This window comes from Coccinella septempunctata, chromosome 9, assembly GCF_907165205.1.
Source record: "Coccinella septempunctata chromosome 9, icCocSept1.1, whole genome shotgun sequence".
NCBI lineage: Eukaryota > Metazoa > Arthropoda > Insecta > Coleoptera > Coccinellidae > Coccinella > Coccinella septempunctata.
In genome coordinates this window covers 4471319-4475300 of record NC_058197.1, presented here as the reverse complement: position 1 = coordinate 4475300, position 3982 = coordinate 4471319, and the positions used below count along the sequence as shown (strand labels likewise).

Genomic DNA, 3982 nt, shown 5'->3' with positions numbered 1-3982 from the left:
GTTCTAGGTTAGCAACCTGGATCTGGTGTGCAAGTTAATTTGCTCTCGCAAGTCAAAATAATTCTCAGGGCGGTAGGGAGCTGCGGGCTGGCTCCCTTCGGAACCGTCCAGAGGATCAGCTCGGCGGAGGATCAGGTGGGGTGAGCGGCGCCTACCTCCGCTCTGGAACCGTAAGGCCACGTCCTGCACAACTAAGTGAAGGTGAAGGTGGTTTGGCCGTATCAATAGATCGGCCCACCACTTCCCAGCAACAACAACTGCACCAGGACAGGCGTATGCGCTGGACACATGAGGATAATTCTACGGCTATTCGCGCACACTATATAGCGATGAAGTTAGCGGGCGGAAGAGGAATAAACTATATGCGTACCTTAAATGAGATTTGGAATGACATGAGACCGGATAGACGCACATATGCCCAGCATATAGCAAATAGAGTTCGCTGGATATTGAATGAAGAAAAGATACCCCGGACAGAGTTGAGTATGATAGAAAACAGCTGTTGGCCAGACATAATTCTTGGAAATGAGAGTGACGAAACCATTGTTGAAATAGTTCCTCATGAAAATAATGAACTGGCACCTGAGGACGAGAATATCCGGGGCGAAGGAGTGGGCTCACAGGCTCACATTTTTGCAGCGTTGAACAGGAACCTGTTGAAGTTCAGAGGAATGGATCCAAAAATTAGGCCAAAAATCCCGAGACTCAGGCACTGCAGAAAGCTCAAAGAAGATATGAGTGCGGTCGACAAGATACTGTCAAGGATCATTGACAGGGACCACTCTCTTCTACAAATTGTGGATATGGTTTATGCGGGGGCCATAACTGTTGCTGAACTCCAGGGTAAGACGGAATCGCCGGTTGAGATGAGGAGGCCTTCTGGTGATCCGCCATGGAAGACACGCCTAGAAAAAAAGATCATTACATATAGAAGTAAACTTGGTAGCATTCATACTTACCTTTCCACACAGCAACCGTCCAGGAGAGTAATGAAATCAATGAAGATCATAGCAAAACAGTATAAGCTAAGGCTTGGTGCGGGCGATTTCCATAATAAGATCAGGTTAGCAGCAGACAACCTTAAACAAAAAATAAAAGCATTAGGGGCTAGATTGCGGCGTTATAATGACAGGACTAAGAGGTATAGAAACAACCGTCTGTATTATGCGAATCAAAAGGAATTTTTTCGTAACTTGGAGGGGGGGCTGAAGCCTGATGGCCCACCACCGGGATGTGGGAGTATGGAGGCCTTTTGGAGTAAGATATGGAGCGAGGAGGTCAGTCACGATGAGGGTGCTGACTGGCTGAAGGACGTGGAGGATCAATCAGGGAAAAGTATTATGAGTGAGGTACATATAGATGTAACAGACGTACAGTGGGTCTTGAAGTCCGCGAATAACTGGGCCGCACCAGGAGTTGACAACATCCATAACTTCTGGTGGAAACATTTTGGGTCAGTTCACTCTTCCCTAGCTCGCCTGTTTCAAAAATGTTTGGAGAAACCTGAGCTGGTCCCCACTTACATGACTAGCGGAATAACATACATGCTACCAAAGGGATCCGAGTCAGAGAATCCAGCAAACTACAGGCCAGTAACATGTTTGCCAACAATTTATAAACTACTAACTGGAGTGCTAACGCGACATATCAACAACTACCTGAGAACCAATAACATTCTAGCTAAAGAACAGAACGGATGCAAATCCAAAACTATGGGCGCGAAGGAACTCCTGATATCGGATCTAATTATTACCAAACACGCAAGGAAAAAACTACGAAACATCTCGGTGGCATGGATAGACTATAGAAAAGCGTTCGATTCTGTGCCCCACTCGTGGTTGCTCAAAGTTTTGAGCATGTACGGAATATGTGACTCGATAATAAACCTCCTAAAACATCTTATGAGCGGATGGCACACTTCGCTTGTGCTGAGATCTGAAGCGGGTGTGCTGAAGACGGCTGACATCGAAATCAAACGGGGACTGTTTCAGGGGGATACACTGAGTCCTCTATGGTTCTGCTTGGCATTGAACCCCCTAAGTGCACTGATTAACAACCAAAAATACGGATATATTCTAGATAGAATTAAAAAAATTAAAATAACCCATCAGCTTTATATCGATGACCTTAAGCTGTATGCATCTAATGATGAAGAACTGGCAAAACAGATACAGATCGTAGCTACATTCAGTGAGGCCATAAGAATGCAAATGGGTCTAGATAAATGCGCAAGGCTTACTGTGAAAAGGGGAAAAATCAGTGAGAGTGATTCTAGCTTCCTTGATCAGGACGCCATTCAGACTCTGGACAAAGATGAGACATATAAATATTTGGGCATACAACAGGCCTTAGAAATTAAGAATGCTGAAATGAAAGAAGCCTTTACCAAAAAACTATTGTGGCGTGTGGGTCAGTTGCTTAGGTCCAAACTCAATTCAAGATCACTGTTTCTGGCTTTGAATACGTGGGCTATGCCGATAATGACATACACTTTCGGAGTACTCACCTGGTCGACTACGGAGTTGCAAGCCTTGGATACAAAAATTCGAACCATCTTGACGAAATACGGAGTACATCACCCACACTCCTCCGTGGCTAGACTCTACCTCCAAAGACACCTGGGCGGAAGAGGATTGGTTAATTTAGAAACAGCTCACAATAAGACCGTAATAAGATTGAGGGAATATTTTATGCAGCAGAACTCACCTTACTTCAGGACCCTTCGGGCGATCGATGTGGGATGCTCTCCATTGCGGCTCTCGGACTCAGGATTCGCTCCGCCGGTCCGCACTCAGCAAAGTTTTCGGGAAGAATGGAAGGCTAAAGCTCTGCATGGTAGATACCCCAACAATCTAGAAAACAATAACGTAAATAAGGCAGAATCATTGACTTACATGAAAGCGGGCTATCTCTTTCCTGAGACCGAAGGCAGGTTGCTCGCAATACAGGATCAGGTGGTTCCAACCAGATCCTACCTTAAAAACATTGCAGGACAACACCTGACCACTGATTTGTGTCGGAAATGCGGGCAGGGACGAGAGCATATTCAGCACGTGACATCTGGGTGCTCCATCCTTGCGCCTAGAGAATATACCGACAGGCACAACCAAATGGCGAAAATTTATCACCAGGCCATTGCGCTGAAATACAATCTCCTCAAAGTCAAGAAAAAAAATCATCTCTACTTACCTGAGGGTGTCCTCGAGAACGAATCCTATAAATTATATTGGGATACCACGATAGTGACCGAAAGACCAGTGGCGAACAACCGACCGGATATCGTTCTGTTCAAAAAAGAAAGCAAAATTTGTTATATTATAGACATCACAGTACCATCGGATGATAATATCTCTAGGGCGTACACGGAAAAAATTAGTAAATACTATGACTTGTCATTCAACTTAAAAGAAATGTACCAGTTAAAGCAAGTAGCCGTTGTTCCACTGGTAGTCTCGGTAAACGGGCTTGTTGAAGAACATCTTTCCGTGAACACAATGCTGCTGGAGCTGGATGGCTATGTTATTTCGAGTGCTCAGAAAGAGGTGATATTGGGAACAACACGCATTGTCCGACGATTTCTCCATTGCTCGTGATCCCACCTTGGCATATTGCCCGGTGGTTTCTCGTACTCCCCTGTAAAGGTGATTGGCAAAAAAAAAAAAAAAAAAAAAAAAAAAAAAAAAAAAAAAAAAAAAAAAAAATATATTTCGAATTGAATCATTCGACGTATTTATTTTGGTCCTGTGTCCGAGGTTCTCGTATTCATTCATGAATGAGACATTGTAACGGGGTTTTCCTCGGCGGACTCGAGCGCCAGCTATTCTTTAAGGGAGAATAGCAAACCTACCCTGGCAGCTGCTAGCCGGAGACAGGGCTCCCTGGTGTCTAGGGTGTTAGCGACGCACAATGATAGGCAGAATCAACGTATACAACTTTTATTCGTCGAAAAGGGGAACACAAATGGCACTACTACTAAATTTTA

The 3982-nt window shown here is 44.6% G+C and overlaps 1 protein-coding gene across 1 annotated transcript; it reads left to right on the top strand.

The window, feature by feature from the left end:
• Positions 1 to 392: 392 nt before the first annotated feature.
• Positions 393 to 3593, top strand: LOC123320996. The gene has a single exon (XM_044908496.1). It carries the CDS (start codon positions 393 to 395, stop codon positions 3591 to 3593), a length of 3201 nt encoding a protein of 1066 aa, XP_044764431.1.
• Positions 3594 to 3982: the final 389 nt, after the last annotated feature.

What these genes read in the sequence shown, in the direction of transcription:
- LOC123320996 (XM_044908496.1), top strand. Translation starts at nt 393, where the DNA reads ATGAGACCGGATAGACGCACATATGCCCAGCATATAGCAAATAGAGTT.